The sequence below is a fragment of the Tetrao urogallus genome (genome assembly GCF_951394365.1).
Source record: "Tetrao urogallus genome assembly, chromosome: 9".
NCBI lineage: Eukaryota > Metazoa > Chordata > Aves > Galliformes > Phasianidae > Tetrao > Tetrao urogallus.
This window is the reverse complement of record NC_136822.1, coordinates 18,573,297-18,594,740: the sequence shown is the minus strand read 5'-3', so window position 1 is coordinate 18,594,740 and position 21,444 is coordinate 18,573,297. Positions and strand designations below refer to the sequence as shown.

General features: G+C 42.5%; 1 protein-coding gene across 1 annotated transcript in view; it reads right to left on the bottom strand.

The window, feature by feature from the left end:
• Positions 1 to 21,444, bottom strand: part of SPATA16 (spermatogenesis associated 16) — a gene marked incomplete at both ends in the record, with an annotated part of 71,998 nt that overhangs the window by 39,577 nt on the left and 10,977 nt on the right. The window contains 2 exons of the mRNA XM_079539521.1: positions 6,626 to 6,715; positions 16,314 to 16,459. Of these exons, the coding sequence (XP_079395647.1) occupies positions 6,626 to 6,715; positions 16,314 to 16,459 (236 nt within the window). The remainder of the gene's footprint in view (positions 1 to 6,625; positions 6,716 to 16,313; positions 16,460 to 21,444) is intronic.

Below are 21,444 nucleotides of genomic sequence, written 5' to 3'. Positions count from 1 at the left end.
TTATTAAAGGTTTATGGGGATAATGTATATCTTGTGAATGAAGCTGCGTTGTTTTAGAAAGTCACTGCTACTCCATAGATAAAAGGAGCTTTATGGTGTGTGCGTTAGAAGAAGCGTAGGATTAATTCCCCTCCCTAACAGGGATTTGGGAAGAGCAGAAAGCTGAAGTCCTTGAACAAAGAGTCTTCCTGGTAAGTTTACTGATATGCACAGAAACGGAATGAGGGGCCGTTCCCTACCCTGTTCCAATATCAATATTGTAGATACTGCCTTTCAGTGGTACATGAGGGGCAGAGCAGGTCCTTCCTGCCCCGTCCTGCAGCCACCAGTCCCCATGGGCTGGTGTTGTTGGAGATTTGGGGTTGCAAAAGCCGGCCAGCAACAGACCTCGCTCTGCCCTGATATAAAGTCTAACAGCAAAGAACAGATAGATGCGTTCGCTTCCTATTTCTGACACAATCACTTCATGCAATATTTAGAAATACTGACCACGTATTTACAGACCCCCATTGCTCACAGCTGCTGAACCCACCCCTGCTTCTGCAGAAGGCCCGGATTTGAAGGTGCCGTGTTCTACCTGCTCCATCCAACCACTTGGTGGTGCAGAACAATAAGATATATTTCTCTGTGTGTGAGCGAACAGCACACCGCAGATCCCAAACTGCCTTCCTCAGCCCTCAACAGAAACGCATAGGCCTTACAGGAACAGCCAGAAGTGACTCTCGATGCCAGACAGCTGCCGACACCAAGTGAGGGCACAGCCCTCATCAGTGGCAGGAAATTACCTTTGCTATCTGCTTCAAGTGATCTCACCTGGATCTGCAGTCAGTGGTACTAACAGAGGGCCTCAGGTAGCGCCCTGGGTAGCAGAGCTGTTGTTGGAAAGTGGTAAGTTAATTTCAGCTTCTTTTTTTCCCCTCAAGTTTAATAGGATCTTTAATATTCCTATTTAGACCACCTCTGATGGAGACATCTTGGTGTTTGAGAGGTCCGCCATTCCAGTGTTGAGTCTGAGATGTGAGACACAAAATTAAAAATGCGCTCTCTGCTGGATGACCTTTCTTACTTTTGTCTGAGATTAGAAAAGGAAACTAATGTTTATAGCTGGAGTAAGTAGGAAGTAGTCATTGTAATGCAATTATGCCATTTGGAAAAGGAACAAAATAATAGCAGTTAATTTTTAAACATCCTCATATATCCTAAATAAATGCGAGCTCATTACTCTGAGGTTTATGGAGATATATGAAAGCCACGAGATGATGAGAGAGAAACAGAACTTCAGAATGCTGAACAGGAAGGAAATAAGTGATGTCAGCATTTACCTTTCTGTGGACTTTCCCTTGAATGGAGTTTGGCATGCTCGCTGCATGCAAAAACAAACGATAACGTTGCAGAGAGCTGGTTAACTCTTTGCTTTCAAACACTGTACTGGTGGGCCTTAAATGTGTTGGGAAGCTGCTCTAAAACTGTTATCCTGCCAACCCCTTTCCATGTTAGCAATGGGCTGTGCTTGCTGGCTTTGCTGAAGTTTCTGGGTTACGGTTGCCCATTGCTAGAAAGTACAGTTAGGTTTCCTGCGAGGAAAATGGCATCTGTATTCAGGATACAATTATTCCATTTATCATTATTTGTCTGGTGGCTGCACGTGGGTAACAACTTTCTGCATTGTACTGAGACTGCTATGCAGTGATAACAAATGTTTCTCACTCAATGGCAACTACCATGTAAGGACACAGCAAGTGCTTTGCAGATGTGAGCTGGCAAGTGGAGCAGTGCGCCAGGAAGGGAGAGGCCTCCTACACTGAGAAGGGGCATCCAAGACACCAAGCACTGAGCCCAGTTGTGACCTGGGGGTCTGTTTGGGGGAAGAATGGGGTGAGGAATTGTGTATGGATGGAGGTGCGATGGAACTTGGAGGGATGTAGCTCTGCACTAGTGCTCAGGCTGATGTTTGGCACCTGGGTATCTCAAGCAACAAAGAGTAACGTGTGGGAATAACTCTAGGCAGAGGCCAACATCGTATGTTGGTGTCAAGTTAAATAATAGGCAGCGTGGGCTTTCCTTGGGGCTCTGAGTGCTCCCAGTGCTTGTCAAAGCCGGTCTCCCAGACCTGATTTACAGAGCGTGCCTTTCAGAATGTTACCTGGGGATGCCATGGAGCCGGTGGGAGCACTGGAACGCTTGGTGTGGGGGCAGAGCAGGCCCCATCCCACCTCTGCAATGCAACCGCTGATTGTGGGGGACCATGGGGCTGTGCTGGCCAACTCCCTCCGTGCTTGTGCAGCCTAGGGTCTCACAGCATTCATGGGTGGGGGGCTGTTTCTATAACAAGAAGTGTTGGCATGCCTTTTGTCAGCACAGCTGAATGCTTTGCAAAGCAATGCTGAAAGCAGCAGCTTAGCCAGAATGAACACCTGCCTTTCACCTCCTGAGCTTTCTCTTGTGACTGAAGTGGGATCCATGCATAGGGCTGAGGTCTACTCCTTGCAGACCTGGCTTGCTTTCCAGCTGATGGGATTATCATGACTTTTTTTTTTTTTTTTTTTTTTTTTTTTTTTTTAAAGGAATGTCAAAAAGCTGAGTCAGCCATACTACAGCTATTCAGCTCCCCAATCTTCTTCCTCCTTAAGGATTGCTTACCCGGGCTCTGTGCAGTCAGATGAAGATGAGTTGTTTGTTCTGGCAGAGGCACAGGCAGTCTGTTTTCCCCTACATGTATACAACTAATTTCAAGTCACTACTGTTCTAGCTAGTGATAAAAGAGCTATCTTAAGCTTTTCACAGAACACAGCGACACTGTTAAATCAGCACAGCATTTTGATTAGCAGAAAGATGAGAGCTATATGGCTTAATGCATAAAAAGGGGAGAAATCCCTTCTGTAGCTTAAACTTCATAGGAAGCCTGGTCTTTCTGTAAGTTACTAGTTTTCACCTTACTGCTGTTCCAAGGCTCTTCAGTACTGGCAATAGGTTGCACTCTTGGAATAAGGAAGAAAAATTGCTTTCATGCCTTGTTGCTTGCAGGGTCAGACCTCTTGTCACAGCCACATAACAGGAGGCTGTAGGGTCACAGCTGCCAGGCGTAGGGACGTGGAGAATGTGCAGGCTCTGGTTCTTCCACCTGCAGGAGCTCTGATGCTCACCTTTGGGTCTGTCTGTGTCCCTGTCTTGCAGCCTTGCTCTTGAAAGCAGCTCTTGTGTCTTGACTGCTTTGTCCTTGGGACTGGTGGGGGCCTCCCAGGCTCTGCTGTGCCTTGCACATCTTCATCTCATCCTTCCCAAAGGCAGCAGTCCTTATGCTGCCAGGAAAGTGGGGGCCCCTCAGCCTTCTCTGTGCACATTTTTCTCAGCATGGTGACAGAACCCAGCCCAAGGCTCTCTTCTGAATTTTTCCATTCTGGTTTTTATGGGATCTTTTCATCAGCTGTGTCTATGCCTCCTTCACCAGGGTACTCTCAGCAGCTGCTGTCAAGGCTGATCCTGAACTTAAACGCCTTCTAATGCCTAAAGCTTCCTGGTAACTTCCAGACTAAATTTATGTATAATGAATTTATGCCCATTTGTTCGAAGGCCAAGATGGTCTTTCAACCAGAATAGGTTTGCTCCCTTCTGAGGCTTAAATCTTTACTGTGTTTGTCAAGAGCGGTCTCTGAACAAGAGAGGATAAATATATTTACTAGCTGACACCTTAGTGAAAGTGGCTGCAGCGCTTTGGAATTCATCGTTTGCAGATGCTCTGACCCTGCATGGTGTTCCTGGGATTGCTTTACAATGCCAAATGGCCTTAGGCTGAGCTCTACATGGTGGCATCCTGGCACAGCACTTTCCTGAAGATACTGCGATGCAGCCAACAGAATGCAGAAGTGATGCAGATGTGGGCAGATCAGGCTGCTCGTGCTAACAGATGCCCTTTCATTCCAACCACTTCATATGCTAACTGTACTCAGCACTGGTAAGGCCACCGTTTGAGCATGCTGTTCAGTTTAGGGCCTCTCACTACAAGACATTGAGGCACTGGAGCGTGTCCAGAGAGAGGCAACAAATCTGTGAGGGGTCTGAAGCACAAGTCTGATATGCAGAGACTGAGGGAACTGGGATGGTTTTGTCTGGTGAAGAGGAGGCTCAGGGGGGACTTCATTGATTCCTGCAGCTCCTGAGTGGAGGTTGTGGTGGGGAATTGGTCTCTGCTCCCAGGTAATATTGATAGGACAACAGGTGATGGCCTCAAGTTTCACCAGGGGAGGTTCAGGTTGGGAATTAGGAAAAAAATATTCTGAGAGAGGTGGTGCACTGGCAGAGGCTGCCCAGGGGGTGGTGGGGTCACCAACACTGGGGGTGTTCAAGGACTGTAGGGATATGGCAGTGAAGGATGCCTTCAGTGGGTGTGGTAGGATGGGTTGGGCTTGGTGATCTTAGATCTTCAACCTTAATGATTCTATGAACTGTGGGCTGATGAGAAGTAGTGAAAATTGTATGCAGGGGAACTTGAGAGGTGCTTAAATGACAGCTAGCCCCGCTCTAGCTTATGGCTTTCTCTGAACCAAAGAATTTGGTTGGGTACATCCTCAGAGGTGAACTCCAATGGAATCTCAGGTAGGCAGAGGTAAATCCCTCTTTCTGTGCCCTTGTGCCCAGCAGTGCTATTCACAACCAACCTGTTTATGTACCCATATGGTGTTCTGGGGGGTATTTGATAGAGCATATATTCACTTAAACACATGGGGGACTGGAAGGTGAGGAAAGCTCGGAGAGCAAGCTGAAATAACTGGCAGGTTATGCCAACAAAAACCAAGTCTGTATTTCCAGATGTTGCTGAACGTGAGCAACTGTGAGCTGCAGTGGGCAGAGTACGTGCTGCACCATTAACAGTTCAGCTGAGACCAGTGACTCCAGTGAGGTGACAGGAGCGGTGCTAAGCTTAGTTTAACACAATCTGCAGAAGCAGCTCTGCACAGTTGCTATAACACCGTGTTAAACTAGGCTAAACTCTGAATGCTGCCATAGTCGCTGCTTTTGGAACTGCTCTGGATTCAATCTGTCAGAACGTTCCTCTCCTTTACAGAATACATAATCTCATTTAAAATCATTTCGTTTCCTGAAAGCTTCTCAATGTGGGGAAAAAAAGGCTGACACAGTTCCCTCTTGCCTGCTGATGTAGTAAACCTACTGATTGGTAATCTGCAGTAACACTGACCCCTGTTTTTATTTTCTAATATTTGTGAACATCTACACTTGTACTGTTCTCTTAAATATGGACGTTTTTATGTACTGCTTCTTAAAAAGTCTCTGAAAGTGTACTTTTTAAAGAAGTGTGTGGTTTTTTTGTTAAACATTCGCCTTAACTTCTGGGGAAAGATAAAAACCAAATCCAACTAAACCCAATATCCTAGGTTTATCTGAGCTAACGTTCGTGAATGAATTAGCAAAACCTCTTTCCTCATCTTGGAGAACTGTTTCTCCTCATCCTGACAGCCGTTGGCACAGCTGCCCAGGGAATGGGGGAGTCACCGTCCCTGAAGGAGTTCAGAGCCGTGGGGATGTGGCACTGAGAGATGTGGGCAGTGAGCATTGGGAAAGGGGGTTGGGCTGGGGGATCTTAAAGGTCTTTTCCAGCCTTAGTGTGATTCTATAGTTCTATGTGAAAATACGTGGAGATTATTGCGATGCCATCTCAACGCGGATCCAGAAGAAAGAAAGCGCTTCTCCCTATTTTGTCCCTATTTTTTTTTTTTTTTTAGTGGAGTTCAGCACAGACAATTGGTGTTTGTCTTCCCAAGCCCTTTCTGTGACTATACTTTGGAAAAGTTTTCTTCTACCCCTCCCTAAGACTATTTTCTTGCTATTCTGGTAGCTTCAGAATTCTACCACTAGCATCCATCTTAAATGATCAGCAAAGTGACCCTCTTAGTCTCTTGCCTAATTCACACTGAGTGTTCTACCATTAGTTAGCTAATGATTTGTGAAATACTTTGTGATATACCGTGTGGTCTTCAGCTGAACAGTCCTCTGTAAGTGATGTTAGCGGTAATGATGATACATGGCTAACCCCCCACAGCATTCCACCATGCATTTCTTTCTATGTTCAGTGGATTAAAAACTCCAGTTGCATGTTGAAACTTTTAGCTTTTGGCAGTGCAATGCAAGTGGAGCTTCCTCTCTCAGATCTTCCTCTGCCAGCAGTTTCTGTTCACACCAGTAGTCTCATCAGCTGCACCCGGGCTAAATTTTTCAGCATCCCACAGTTTACACTGAGATCTTGAGTGCTTTTTTCTTTTTTTCCTATTTCCCCCTCTCCACCAACCTTCTCAGCACCCACTTGAGAGAATGCAGAGAGCAAAAGATACATGCATGCTTGTAGGTTTGACCCCAGGGTCCTGACCATGGCCCTCTCCTAAGCCTGACAGTAAGTGCTCCTACGTGCATTGGCCTCACTGTGACCAGTCATTTGGGGATTATTTGTGTTAGTCTGACTGGGGGCATTGGAGCTCCGCTGCACGTGGGATCATATACACAAATCTCCCACCGATTTTAGAAAACCCTGGGTATAGCTTGATATTCTTGCTACTGAGAGCTGGATTGAGAGAGATGAAGAGAAGCCATTAGAAAAACCCACGAGTGCAAGTACCTTGCAGCTTCGGAGTATCTCTCCAACCACCTGAAGGCAGCAGCTTGACACAGGTGGTTCCGGAAATAGGCTGGGTTCAGAATAATGCTCCTTTAAAAGAAAAGAGATGGGGAAGTTGAGATTTGACATTCTTACATCATTACAAACTGATAACAACCAAACTGAGGTGGGGGTGAATCCTGTGTACTCTTCTGCACACCTCAGCAGTCACACTTGATACCTCCAATGTAATGTGAACTGTACCTTCTGACATCTGTGACAAGATTTATTACAACTGTTACTGTGCTTATACCATACATGCAGTTTCATTAGGTTTTTTTTTTTTTTTTTTTGCATTGTTATGGAAACACCTTTAAAGATGCTTCTGTGGTGACGTGCTATATTGCCTTTAGTTTGAACATAAGAATCTGTAATGGAGCATTGTGCTTGTTTACCCCTAGCTCCAGAAATGGGTGCAAGTTGTGTGACTGTCTGCTTAGAACGCTTCTAGAAGGTATTTGAATGTCAACTTGGAAGATCGTAAAAGCTACTTTTTGTAGCAGTGGTAGGTTCTATGTGGGGAGACCTTTGCATGTTTCTTATATCCTTAACTTCAGATACAGTTCCAGGTGTAACAAATTATAGTCAATATAAAGGGATGGAAGGTAAAAATAGGACAGGTGAAGTGGTTAGATGGGCAGGCAGGGTATCCTTCTGGTGTGCGCAGGGGAATGGCAGCCATGGCAGCTCCACCTACATCTAATTTGTTCCAACATAATTTGGCTGGCTTCTCTGGTCAGCCCTTCTTCTGGTGCTTAGATAAAGGGTGCATAAAGCATGATCTAGGATGGGACATCTCATGTTTGTCATTACTTATGTGTTTTATAAAGTATTACAGTGGGGAAATATTGTGGCAGATGGATGGTTGGACTGGATGATCTTGGAAGATTTTTCCGACCCTGATGGTACCAAAATGATGGTACCAACAGCAAATGCTGCAGTTCTCAGCCAAGTGTGGTTCAGATCTGCAGCTCAGACAACTTAATGGCCACCAAAACTCAACCAAAAAGAAATCATCAGAAGATCAAACACTATCAGCCTTTAACGATTTGACCAAAGCTGTAATCCCTTACTTAGATGACAACTGGTACTTCTGCAAGCCATTTTAAAGGAGATTATTGCTGCTGTAAACTGTAGTCAACAGTTGATAATAGTAATATTGATTTTTTTTTTTCTTTTTTTTTTCCGTCCAAGTTATTGGTTCCATCACAGCCAAGCAATAGCACTATGAGGGGAAAAATTAAAAAATCAATAATTCCCTGGTAGTTAGCAACACATTTTTCCTGTAAGTCTTTGAGCAGAACGTACTGTGATAAGCTTATAATAAATACAGAATTGTAGTAGATTTTCTAAGAATTGGGTACTAGATCTCTGTTTTCTATCTTGATCTCTTACTGGTCTTAGAAAGATCAACTACTTCTCTTGATCTATAAATTCTAAACTAGGAAATATTATGTCGTGCTCTAATAGCTTGGGAAAACACAAGAAAGCTACCTTTGACTTCATAGCAGTCTGCTGGGCTCTCTGGAGCCTATATGTGGAAGTTATTTCTGCTGCATTACATTTCTACCCCAAAGTAGCTCTTGCTGTATGATGCAGCTGCAGCTTAGTGGCCTCTGTGTAGATCAGTGCTAAGTAATGCCATGTAAGCACAGCAACCGTGCAGAGCTTTTCGCTAGTGTTTTAAATCTGATCCAGGTGATTTCAGGTGCTCTCGATGTAAAGGAAAAAGCTGGGTGGAAAGTGGGAAGCAAAGGAATTATGCAAACACAGGTTAAGAGGCAAACCCTAATTCCAGGAAGTTCTACTCCAAATGGAAGCAGATGGGGACCCATCTGGGCAGGCAGCAGTGTGCCAGGCTGTGCATGCTGAGAGCACGTCCGTGCTCCAGGACCCACCTCCAGCCACGGGCAATCTGATACTAGGCTGGTTAATCCAGTAATTAATTAGGAGGGATGTGCTTCAACAGGGAGGCTTGGAAGAAGAATTAGGAAAGGAAGGAGGCAGTGGACACACCAGCTGCAGCACGCACAAAGTGATCTCTGTGCGATGTTTTGTGCCGTGGGCACAAGCAGTGGCCTTTTGGTCTTCGTGCATTTCTCAGTGGAAAAAGTTTCAACAGGTATCTGAATATGGATAGCTCTTATCCTGCACAGAGGTAACTTCTAATCGACAAAACTGCAAATGAAGACTCTACGTTTGAAGATTAAGACCTGTGTTCTTGCTGGGTTAGGCCCCCATCTGTCAACTGGCTGGGTTAAAGTAAACTTGAAATAGATTTTCATTTATTTTTCACCTTCGTTGTAATCCAAAGTCTGCCTGTTAAAAGCCTTCCGTAAATCATTTGGTCACTTTTTCTCAACAGAATACTCCTTAAGTAATGCTGTATATCAGCCTCTTTTTTGACATTTTCATTTTTTCATCTTGACACCTTCTCTTAAAAATAATACAGTGTTTGTCCCATTATCTTCCTTCCCAATATAAGGAGTGGGGGAGAAGCAGGCATCAACTGCCTCCATCATAGCAATCGGAGCACGTGAAGCAAAGATGCACACACTGTTCATTGGTTTTTATCTCTTCATATGTTTCCTTCTGTCTTACTGCCAAGCATTAGGAAATCAGGTATGGTAAGAAATTTGGACTGCTACGTAAAAACTGGCTGCTAGAAATCGCGTCGCCTTCTCTCCAAAGAATGCATCCTTCCGAAGTCCTGAATGCAATGGTGCTTTAACTCTAATCTGGCTGACATGTAGCAGAGGCACTATTTCAATCCCCCGCGTCATTTATATTTGGCCTTTGTAGGCCAAGAAAAAGTCAATGAGATGATTCTAAAGATGAAATAAGTGGAAAAAATACACTTCACTACTGAAGCAGGTAACTCATTTTTTGTGCTACTACTGCAAGTAAAAGCTGGCTTGTTAGTAGAGGTACATGACATAATTTGTTAAATTGGAGTGACAGGCTTTTTCTTTATCATAGTTGTCCATGTCTTCCTTCAGCACAATGTGGTCTTCTGTAACAATACATGGAATAGTCAGTTACAGTTGACTATTAGAGAGCAATTAGGTGATTTACCAGAAGTAAGAACTCGGTGCAAAAGCCATACGTGTTTCTGTTGGCATGGCAGTGCTGTGCTGCATGTCCACACATCACTCGCTGGCACAAGGACTGTTCAAAGGGAGGTGCTGAGGTGTTCACCACAGCATCAAATGCAATGCCACACGAGTCATGTGCCAGCTAGCATTTGGCAGAACCAGGTATTCAGCTGCTGTAGGCTAACACGTTGCTTTTGTCTTTGATGGATGCTGCCTATCCGTGGCGCTGGTGATCCAGCCCCAGTATGCTTACAGGCTGTAATTCCTGCCAATTCCTGGCTGCTGTACAATTAGACTGAAGCTCAACTTTCTTCTTCCATTTTACATACAAGGCAGGTGGCTTATTAGCTGCGGTGTAGTACTGTTCTTACACCTGTTTGTGTCTGCCTTGCATGTTCAGTGATCCCAAGGGCTGTATCACAGCTAGGTTAAGAGTTCAGCTCTACTCCAGGCAGTCCTGAACTTACAGTAACCAGGAATCAAGCTCATCCTATTTTCCTGCAGTTTGCATGTGCAACTACACTGGGATTTGGAAAGTTGATCCATGGGGGTCAACTTTCTTTCCAGCACCACCAATGCCAGTCTGTGGCTGGTACTGTGCTTGGAGACTTCTGGTTCCCAAGGGAAGGAGTGTCCTACCCTCTCTGCCCCAGCTGCTCTCTGTTTAAAGGAGTGACATGTAAAATCAGATAGCTTCAGTTACATAGAGGAAAAAAGCTGGAGGACAAAGAGCCAGAACCATTCAATAGATGTTGCTAAAGGAGAGGCTGTGCCAAAGTCTGGTTAGTGAGGCAAATCTAGCAGAGAACAGAATGTGTGAATCTCACAATTCATTAGGAATCCCTTCTAATACAGTCGTTAGCACAGACAAAAACAGTAGCTACAAACAGGAAAGCTTCTACCATACTTATGTGGTTCAAGGAACAGGAGCTCTGGTACAGTGAAAAAGATGTGCAGTTATGGCATCCACAGACAAGGACTTTCTGTGCACAGAAGAAAACTTCTTGTGAAGTTTCTATATCTAAACAGACAGAAAGGGAGGAAATGAGGGATCCCTATAAAGCTTTCAGACGCACAACACCTTTTCACTGCCAGTGAAGTGAAATATAACTGCCACGCTAAAAGGTTCTGCAGCAGCAATTTGCTTTGAATTGCAAGCATAAGACAAATGTGCTATTGAGGTTTTGATTCCTCAGCTGTGAAGGTGGTACAAAGGAGAATGTTTTCCTGTCCAGAACAAAAAGATATTTAAGAAAATTGTGTTTCAAAGCTCCTTAGACTTCTTAACACAAATGGAGATGCTCTGCCTTTCCTGAGTTGTTTGCATAACGTGTAGCCAGCTCGCTTCCTAGCCACACTAATGTCATTTTCTTATCTTGACCACCAGCTCTTCTGATCGCTGCTATCACGCATCTCAGCTTTTATAAAATAGCTCAGTGCTGCTGAACTCTTCTTCCAAAAAGTAACAGCATTTTTTGCAGGGCAAGATTTTTTTTTTCCCCCAAATACTCTTTTTCTAAGTAAAATAATACCACGTGTTGTGCAGATAAATGTTATTGCCATGTAGTGTTACTGAAGTCAGGAACATATCCTTTCCCTCAGTGGTGAAAGACTCTGCCCGTAAAACAGGAACTATGTCACTGACCTAGAAATAAGATGGCATTAGGAGCTGAGAATTGGAGAATTTCAAGAAATGAATTTAAAAAAAAAAAAAAAAAAAAAAAAAAAAGATGAACTACCTAGAAATACTTGAAATGCAGCGTGAGAAGGAATTTTAAACCAGAACTAATCTTAAGAAATCTTATCCAGAGCATCTCAACGGAATAGCTTTGTATTAATAACATCTCATCTATTATGCATATCGCAATATGCCTGACACAATTGTTGAAGTAATTAGGTGATGCTAATTCTTCCTTTTCTTCTTTCTGAGGAGGTAAAGTAATTAGTAGAGTAGTTTAGGACAAAGTACACAGCCCATTACCGACTTGCCACAGATTAGCAGCACCAACCGTTGTGTTTGTCCTTTTCCTGCTTTCACCTACAAACTTGTGCTTAAGTTCTGCTTCTATTATTTCTCCTTTTTAATGCCCAGTGACTACACTGTATGATGGCATCGCTGCATTATTTGATTATTTAGTATTTCATTAGCCTTGCACTGTTCTACTTGCTTTAACACAATCCTTTTTTAAAGGATTTTAAAGGTGCAAAATAGAAAACATCAGGGAATGGCATAGCTGAATATTGTTTCTTCTTTTTTTTTTTTTAATCAACAAGCAGAGAATTAATCTCGATGAAATGGACCTGATTTAACCTGCCTATAATTCCAGTGTCAAGTTTTGAGGTGCCTTTCATTTTTTTCCCTGTCAGATATTGCATAAACCTTGATCCGAAATAATTATTTTGAACCTTCTAAAAGGGTTTGGAAAAATCATAGAGGGGAAAAAAAGTAGAGGGCTGAGAACTGAATCTGTAAAGCTTCAGCTGCTCTGGGTTTATTTTCCCCCACTGTGCCTCCCAAAGAGATTCCCTCTGTTAAGTCATCACTAAAGCAATCGTGCGCTGCTTAACAGAGGTGCTATTTTCTACTTCATGCGTCTCCCTATGAATTGGGCAAGAGGCATTAGAGGGCCCTGCCTTCCATCCAGCACATAAAAAGGCAGAGCAGGAAAAGCTTCACAGATTTATTGCGTTCCCGATGTGCAGCCTGTCTGGAAGGGAGGGAGAGGACTGGCACTGGGTCAGACCTGTGGAGCGGCCTGAAAGGACACAGGAAAATCTTTGCTAACCCCAAAGGTTTTTGAACAGCTCCACGCAGCAGCCCTCATGGTAATGAACTCATTTTCCAACGTTACTTAGAGATGGTGTTAGTGACGCTTGGAGCAGTGTCTGATTGCTCTTCCTTTTCCTGGACCTTACATGATGTCCTGATGCAGTTTTGGGGAGGCAGCAGGGAACAAAGGTTGGGGTTGCATCCTTCCTATGTTAAAGCAACTGGGTCAAGCCATACGAATGCTCCTTGAATGTTCCTTGTGAGCCATGGGGGCCATGACAGCTGAGTCATGTAGTGTCAACGGAAATAATTTCATCTCACTTGGAGGAAAAAAGCAAATTAAAATAAAACCTTAAGAGGATGCGGAGTCTCGTGGGCAGAGTCACGTATGTTGTGCTTTGAAAGACCTTCCATCTTCAGTTGTCACGGGGTTCAGCATCGCACTCTCCAATTTTGCTCAAAATTGAATCTTAACAGTTGCTGAGTTCCGGATGTGATGTACCACGAGTTGCTTTTCAGCAGGGGGCTGCAGCTTCATGAATTTCTCTTTGGGCCTCGGCCTTCTGAAGAGCAGATGTAATTGAGAGGCTGCACTGCTCAAATGCTGTGCTCTGCTTCAAGATTACTCTAATTTGGGTCAAAAATCCATCCACTGGTATTACGCAGTGCAGCATAGATCTGAAGTAGTAATCTAAGGTTTCTTAGTCAGTTCTCGCCTTCTCAGACCTTTGCTGTTTTGCCATCTGTTATAATTGAAAATTGCCTTCTGCAACCAAAAGGAAAATCTAATTTCCCAGTGAGCCATATGGGGTTATTAAGATCATTAAACCCTGGTATGCCATAACGTCTGGGCCAAAAGGACCACAGGGCATGTAAATATTGTGTGATTCATTTTATAGCTTCAGGCTGCAAGTTAGGAATTATTTTGATGGCTATCTTATGATGAAATGTGGTGGTCAAGTAGGTTACTGCAGATGCTGTTTGGTGAGGTCGACCCATGGCACATTTCCTCAGAGCTGTGACAGATAAGGGGTGGCTTTTTTAATAGTATTTCATCACAAAGGACAAATACTTTATATCAGTCTGAGAAGCAACCAGAACCCCATCGTGATCCTCATTTATACCAGTGATGCTGAAGACAGCCTCAAATTTTGATGTTAAGAATCCTGAGGACACAATTTCCAGTTTGTAGGCAATCCCAGACTTTGCTTCTCACGCAGGATAATTCTGTCATCTGTCTGGTGATGGAAAGTGTACTCCCTTTCCTTTCTTTGTTTCATTTTAATTTTTTTTAAGACCAGGATAGCTGTCCCTTTGCAGATGCCTATTATCGAACATTTTAAAAAACTGAGCTGCTGGGATTTTTCTCTGTTTAGTTGTGGTGTTTTGCAAGATTCTTGCCAAGCAAAAAGCACTTATATATATTTGATACAGATGCGTATGAGAATATTAAAGCTGATTTTTGGTTAATCGGGCTCTAGAACTAAATGCAGGAGCTGTGAAATTTACATGAAATTAAAGAAAGAATAGTTCAGTAAATGCAAATAAATGCAGAAATGAATATTTTAATTTGGATTCATGATTAATACCAAGGGATTACCAGCAAACCATTACAAGGTGGTGATGACATGAAAACTCAATGGGAATAAAAATTCTGTATGCGCTATTTAACTGATGGCAATAAGCTATTTTTAGTAGGAGGCCTCAAAGTAATGTATTTGTTCTTTTTGAAGAAATATAGCTATTGATTATCTTTCAGGTTCTGCCTTTATGTTAATGATATCTCAGAATATTTTTCGCTGGTATATTATGTGTATCAGTTCCTGCAGTTTACAACGTAACAAATACTGTCAGCAGCTTTGTTCCCATTCTGCAAGTTATTAAATGAATTATACTGAAAATAGGCATTACTGATTGCCACTTTTCTCTGAGCTATGCCGCTAAAGTTAAGAACAGACTGTTATAATTATATATAAGACAGAAGAGTGAAGAATTTCTCCCTCCTTCCATTTTTTTCAGCAATTCCCATCTGACTGCGTTCATTTATTTTTTTTCTGTAGATTGTGGTTTCTGTAGGTCACGGTTTCTGTTTTAAGACAATTGAAACCAAAGCATGTCTGAATAGGGGTTGGTTTCCGTAGTATTACAAGCACTACTCCTTATTTTAGCATTCTTGAAACTCACAGTTAGAAAAAGAGATATTGTTACCACTTTTCCAAAAGTTAGAGTCAAGTGAAACTTCATTATTCTCCACTAGCGTGATCTTTGGGAAGTCATGAGAAGTCATGAGAAAATGTGGTTGCTTTGTAGTTTGCGTGAGGAATGTGTTGTTTTAGGGGCTCTATCTGCCTTCCCTACTTCCTATGCTTTGGTTAGAGTACTTCAACTGAAAGTACTACAGTCCATCTGCCCAAGAGGTGTGCCCTGGAGTGCAGCCGCTCATGCAATCACAGAATGGTTGGGTTGGAGGGGACCTTAAAGATCATCTAGCCCCAACCCCCCTGCCATGGGGCAGCTTGCCAAACTCTAGGTTGGGCTGCCCAAGAGCATGGGCATTGAAAACACAGGATCCTTGGGGTTGGAAAGGACCTTTAAAGGTCATCTAGTCAACTCCCCTGTAATGAACAGGAATATCTACAGCTTGATCAGGTGCTCAGAGCCTGATCTAGCCTGGACTGGAATGTCTCCAGGAATGGAGCATCCATCACATCTCAAGGCAACCTGTTCCAGTGCCTCACCACCCTATCAACACAAAATGGTCACTGGAGCTAGTCAGAAGGATGCACCCCCTCATGGTGTTTGGCCCTAGGTAGGCTTTGTAGACGAAGTGCTTGGATTAAAAGGATTAAAAAGAAGTGGAGTTAAGAGATGATGATCTCATCATTATGTCAGGATTCTCAGCCTTCCCATGGCTTCATTTGCTTGTACAAACCTAATGAACCTGCTGCCATGACAGCATCACGCTGCTATTCTAGCACATTGTTCTTTGCTGCTGTCTCTTGTGAATTAGGCATAAGCATGTGCCTCCTCTTTTGGTGTAACTACTCTTTTGTAGTTGCATTCATTTGAGATGATTGTGTGAAAAACTCACCCTGCACTAATTGCAGTGTCCATCGTAATACATCTTGTACAATGGAAAAAACGAACAGACCTCAGTAATGAAGTGATGCTGGCAGGACAGGCATGTGCTTAATGGAAACTACTGTTATGCCTGAATGCTAATTAAAGGCAGCACAAACCCAGCAAAATCCTAACTCATTTGAAATAAATCGGAATCTCAATACCACCATGTGCAAGCATTGTTTCTGGCTTCTTTATGCTTTGGTGTGGTGCTGGCCTTTGATGTGGATCACAACTGATGTGGATCACAACTGAGCTCAGGAAGGAATTATCTAATAAAAATATCTTGAAGCCATCCCTGACCTAATCTGGCTTGAGAAAGTTCAAAAGCTCATAATATCATTACGGCCACATAAGGCTGAGTGTGTTTATATTTGTCCAGTTTCAATCTTAGGATGCCCTGAGCTATCTGTGTGACTCATCAATGTACCTGTACCTGCTGCACTATCAAAGCAGCAATGCAGATAGTACTATTGCAGCCTGATGTCTGAAAATCTGAGAGCTAATCTGTCCTAAACATCAGCGTGGTATGTAAGTGGTGGTTTATTGATTCTTCTTTTCTCATCATTAGACTGATTCTTCTTGCACAAGATGTATTCATAGTATTTGTTCAGGTTTTTGTTTCCAGTCTTTGCAGCCTATCTGATCAATAAAATTTTTTTACCTGTGTGAATGATTCAGAGCAAGATCATGCTTCCTCAATTTTAAGTAGCAGGCTGCAAGCTTCGTCTCAATAAAACTGGCAATACTGGAAATGTCTTCTGGAGATGGTTTGGAGGACTTGTCTATGGCAGCACCTTTACTGCAAAGCTGTGCAAGAAACAAAAACATTGTTTACTGATGTTGTAATACATCTTTTGTTAGATAGCAGTATATTTTGTAACTGATAAATGGAGAAAACTGTCTTCTAAGTAAAATATACCCTGACCTTAACTACAGCTAACACCACAGCAATCAGTACAAATATATGGGAGCATGAGGTAAAATGCAATGTCATCTTCCTTGGAGGGACAGAGAAGAGAGTAGATAACAAGGTAAAAGCTAAAAAGAGCTGTTAGACATGATATTTTCCCCCCATTTTCAAAATCTAAAGTCTTGTCTCCAGGCTCCTGAAATCTGGCTGTCTTGAGACCGAGGCTGAAGGAGGAGTCTGAAAGAACCATTTACTTATCTCAGCTCCACCAGCAGTGAGCGCTGCCTTAGTCCTGCAGGTGGGAAAGTAGAGAGCTATAGATGGTAGAAAGAATGAGATCAACTGTCTCTCCCATCTTCTCAAGCCACACAGAAGTTAGCTGAGAAAAAGATCCTTTGTTTTAAATAAGAATACACTGATCTTCAAAGATAAATCACCTGCTGTTCATCACAGGAAATCATTTAACCAGAGATTCACTCTGTTTCATAATGTGTATCGTTAGGAATAGGTAACTCCTTAGAGTTTTGTAGAGTGCTTAGCACCAGTAGAGCTATGACACTGGACAGGACCACCTTTGGTCCTCAGATGCTTGTGTGTTATTACTCTGCAGGAAACCTGATCTTTGTAATGCCCGAGAATAGGAAAAAATTAGCTTTTAGTTATTAACAAAATTCAACTGTCAGCAATTAGATACAACTGTAAACAAATAGATTAAGTCTAAGAGCCTTGTCTTTAAGGACAATAACGATACAGTTCTACTAATGAAAGTGCAATTGAATGTCCTTTGCTTGGATAAACATCTCTAACACGATTGTTCAGTGTGCAATGATTTCATCTGCCTAAATGACTTTGCTGCAAATCAACTTTAAAAGTAGATTTCTAATGAAGAATAACAAATTTATATTTAGCTGGGTGGTGTGCTTAATGTCTCAGATCACACTCAGACCAGAGCCAAGCACTCTGACAACACTGGGATGGAAGTGCAGCCTGCTGATGCTGAGTGCAGCCTCTGCTTTAAATGGGCTATAACCAAAGGATTCTCACTTGAGCCTCTTTCTGCTGGTCGCCAAAGTTTTAGAATGGAAGGAGGACATGGTTTGTTTGTCAAGCTCCTTGTTCCTACCAAGTCTGGTTGTACTGATTAGTTTCTTGTGCTTTCTTAATTAACATCCAGTGGCTGATCTTATGGAAGTACAACTCAGCATTGAGATCTCTCTAGAAGATTAAATCTGTTAGGAAAATAGCTCTTCTACACATGCATCCTTCCTCCTATGTGTGATCCTTTCAAGTAGGCAGGATTGCAGATCCACATCCATTCTCATCTCTTACAAAGCTAACCCCATCTTTAAGATTTTGTGCCTTGGTTAGAGATCAGCTCAATTTTTTGTGGGTCATACAAAAATTGTCCCCCTAGTTTAGGTGTGATAAATATCTTCTTTTTCCACATCCCTTCTCTGCCAAGCAAGTTGCACAGTGTATGTAATGACACTCATACATTTAAGTTTTTCTATCATCTTGTTATCAGTAGAAGTTATAAATCAGAGAATTCATCACTTTTAACTTAGCTCATGGTACCACATATATCTGCTGAAGTGTCTCTATGGGAAAGACGTGCTATATGTACCTAAAAACCAGAGAATTATGTGCACATCAGTGAACATAAAAGTATCATCAAGTTTTTCTGTAATAACACTTTTCAGCCGAATTGGCCAAGCTGTGACCTCTGTTAAATTTACGGGAATTAGAGCTTTGAGGCTACTCCCTTGACTTTCAAGTTTCTGAATGATTGTGAGAAGAAAAGAATCATTTAGTGATCTCTTCAGTATGAAGTGCTGCAATTCAGAGTTTCCTTGATGCTTACTGCTGATATTGAAGAGTTATGTCTAGACCTGTGCAACCCCTCCGTTATCTTTGACAAAAGGAAAAACACAACTCTCTGTAAACCATATCTAAGCAGATAAGGGTTTAGCAAACATGTTTTAAGTACAGTGCAGTTGGTTTCTAACAGGTCTTCTTAGAGGGATCGTGGAGTAGCACAATAACTCAGTGTCTTGTCACACAAAATCAGAGCAGTATTCCAAGGGTTTTTGCTTCAGTTTGTTGACCATTTGGTTGGGTGTGCTTTTTTTTTGATGCAGCATTTCTATTGTGGAATCAGTGGATTTGAAGTGGGCTCCTCTGCAGTAGTTCCAAACACCAACAGCACACTGCAAAAGCAAGATTTGGCCTAATTTTACAGTTAGCAGGGTTATGGATATTCAAGGTAGCCCTAGTATAAGCAGCTAGTGAGATGTGCAATCAGTTAAGAGGCAGCACTGGCTGAAGTGTCTGGTTCTGGAAGCAATATAGACACCAGTGCAAAAAGGGTTTTTGGGTGAAGCATCTAAATGTAGCACAACAAGCACAAGTTCTGACAGAGATTATAAATTTGCATTTGTTTCTTCAGCCTTTATTGCATTTTTCTGACCTCTTGCTAAAAGGACACAACTGCATCAGGGGCGAGATCGCTTCCTTGCACTGTTCCATGTGCTGCTGGTAGGGAATCTGGCAAAGCATTTTGAGATTTTCTGGGGATCCAAAGGAGGTTCTGTAGAGACTGTTGTAATTCTGGGAAACCTGTTAGATTGAGAGCAAGGGAAGAGGGAAGGCTGTGCCATGCACAGACATAATGAGAAGGGAGGAGATTAGTTTGCAATTTTCTTGTCTCACCCAGCAGCATCAAGTTTTCTTGATCTTGCTGCAGTTCAATATCTCTATCTTTAAAGATCAAAAGGGATGTTGGTGTTTTTGGAGTGCTTTCTTTAAGTATAAGGTAAAAGCAGCTCCATCCCACTCCTCCATGTATCTGAAGGTCTTGTCACAAGGATATCCAGATACAGATGTAACTGAAGGGCTTGGAAAGGCACAGATTTTTATTTTTATTTTTTTTAACCATCAGAGCTTTTTTTTTTTTTTTTTTTTTGCAGAGTAATGTTACTGAATTTGATTTTAGTTCCTAACTGGGATATTTGGGGTTACATTTTACCTGAGACTTTGGTACACTTTTCGATCTGCAGAAATCTTGTCCGTGTCTAAAAGGTTTCATATGCTATGCAGTTAAATAAAACAATTTAAACATGAAGCTTTACAGGCAATCTGGTAATAAAATGCTGCAAGGTACTGTTCTATATTCTTGACCATAAGTAAGAAATGTAACAGTATTTCACCCTTCCAGACTCAAGAGTACCTGAGAGCACCCCTGTAGACAGGGATGTTTTTCCAGAAATAATATTTAATTTTGAAATTCCTGCCAAAGGCTATTTCTGTTCCCATAGGGGCCCTTGTTACAAGTGCAGGACCCAGTGCAGCTTTTGTGCACATGTAATACTGGGACTTCAGGAGTCTGCACAGCGATCCATTTAGAGAGTTCCGATGTGTATATAGGAGATGTTAAGAATGGAAGTGGTACCTGCAATCTTTTAATTAGTGGTGAACTGACGCTAATTGCATTTAAATTCTGCTGATAAGGGAGGTTTCTCTTTCAGTGTGTACGAGCCTGTAACTGTGTTGCCGAAATCACGGTCATATAAATGCTTGTGATAAACCTCGGTCAGAGGTTGCAGAACAGCTGTGACACTGTGAACTTAGCATAGATCTTGCTGTGGTAGTAAGGCTTTAATTTTGGCAGCAGCAAGCATGGAAATTTTATAAAGTAAGGACCTCCCGGGTGTTAGCTAATGAGAATGAGAGGAGGAGTTTCCCCCTTGGACCCACCGTGGCTTTGGTAAAAGATGGGAAATTCTGGTCTGGAAGCTGGCATCAAGGTAGTGTGGGTTGCGCTTGGAAGAGTAGAATTAGAACTCTGGTGATGATGTATTGGTGTTTCTGCCTTGCTGCTGCGTTTGCTGGGAAGAAGGGGAAAAGCTCAATTGGATATAACGGATGAAGGCAGCAGTCTGCTAATTGCTGCTATATGCTTGGTGGCTACTGAAGTCAGGAATACAGCTTGCCTTAAGAAATTATATATCCAGTAGGTATCTCGCTATGTGTGTGAATGTAGATACAAATATAGATTGTGTTGGTAGCAAATTTAACTCAGCAACTGCCTGGGAAAATGAATAAATCTGGTCAAGTAAGATTCCATGGCAACTTTGAGACCACTGGTGCTTTCCTCTGCCAGAACAAAAGGGTTAGGAGCAAGTTGGAATGCAGGAGTGACCTGCTGGCCTTGCTGCAGCTGAGTGCTTGGAATATTTATATGTTTTATTTATCCTTTCAGCAGAAGGCTGTTTAATTGCACCTCTCTCTTTTAGAAGGAACTTTTGAGGCTTTCCCTGGAGAGATTTTTAGAGTGGTTAATCAGAGGGACAAACCTGAAGAGGCAAGAGAGATTCAACTAACGCCTTGCTCCCAACCAGCCAGCAGCGCTAACCTGACGCCTTGGCTCCAGAGCAATCCAAGCACCCAGCCTGGTGCATCAGGCACCTGGCCAGCACAGCACTGCCTGCCTCCCAGAAAATGTCTGCTGAAGGAACACTGCTTCTGGAAATAACTTCCAGAACCTGACTGCAGGCTGAAAACAAAGTGCTTTTTGTATATTGCTGAGCGTTCTGGTCCCTACGACTATTAAGCATATCAAAAATAGTGCAGAAAACCAGCACAACGCAGCCAGATAATGATGGTTTTGTCTGAGCGGGGGGAAAAAAATAATCAGTGTGGACGATAAAGAGAGAGAATTTGCTCTGACTGATATGATTTCATGCAGCATAACTTTCCAGCTTCTGTTTAAAGCCTTGGTATGTAATTTCAGTCAGCAGAGCAGGAATTGTATATAAAATCGCCATCTTTATTGTTAATGAGATTTGTGTAAATAACTTTCTAAGAACATATTGAAAATATATAG